The sequence below is a fragment of the Hipposideros armiger genome, unplaced genomic scaffold, assembly GCF_001890085.2.
Source record: "Hipposideros armiger isolate ML-2016 unplaced genomic scaffold, ASM189008v1 scaffold_12, whole genome shotgun sequence".
NCBI lineage: Eukaryota > Metazoa > Chordata > Mammalia > Chiroptera > Hipposideridae > Hipposideros > Hipposideros armiger.
In genome coordinates, this window is record NW_017731362.1 from 3,731,985 (window position 1) to 3,732,801 (window position 817).

The 817-nt window shown below is 36.5% G+C and overlaps 1 protein-coding gene across 1 annotated transcript in view; it reads right to left on the reverse strand.

The window, feature by feature from the left end:
- Positions 1 to 508: 508 nt before the first annotated feature.
- Positions 509 to 817, reverse strand: part of LOC109394193 (dmX-like protein 2) — a 28,264-nt gene continuing 27,955 nt past the window's right edge. The window contains exon 3 of the mRNA XM_019664055.1: positions 509 to 601. Within this exon, the coding sequence (XP_019519600.1) occupies positions 509 to 601 (93 nt within the window). The remainder of the gene's footprint in view (positions 602 to 817) is intronic.

An 817-nucleotide genomic window follows, 5' to 3' on the forward strand; every position in this document is an offset into this window, starting at 1 on the left:
TCAGATGGGAGGGTACTGTCCTTAAGAACAGTAAAAATGCCAGTGTGGCTGGAGTGACAACCGAGAGGACAAAAATGGTAAGAGATGAGCTCTGAGAGAGAGGTACTAAGTGGATGTTGGGGCAAAGAAAGGCTATAGTCTATTGTAAGGCGTTTTGGCTTTGAATCTGAGGGAAATATGGGACCACCACAGTTTTAAGCAGAAAATGTCACGATCCGTTCTGCTGAGAAAAGGGAAGGAGAAAGGAAAGGGGCATAGAAACAGCTATCTGACAGAGAATAGTCTAGTAATCTAGACAAGAAATAATAGTTCAACTAGGGTCAACCCCAATTAACAAGGTAAATCTCAATTAGCAATATTCAAGAAAATTGAGTTTCTAAAGGCCTGGGGATATGTTCCTAGTGAATGTAAAAAATCTACCATAAATCACCAGACTACCTGCAGCACCGGCTCCTGAGGAGCTCTTTATTGTTATCAACTGGGTTCTAAACTTAATTCTAAATGTTTTCTAATATCGCTTCGTACTTACACAATTTCTCTTATGAGAATTTATGCCCAAGGGCTCAAAAATACAAACAGCATTACCATATGAAGCTGCAATCTAAAAAAGAATGAACAAAGTATTAATATTTAGGAAAAGAAAAAATAAAGATGACCACCTTTTCACAGTAACATATAAACGAATTACATATAATTCAATCCTAATACAGTATTCATGGTTTATTCCCTTCTATAAACATTAACTGAACTTAAGAATCTCTATTACCAAAAATTCAGCAGGCTTTATTTTATGTATCAAATACAAGGCTGACCCACA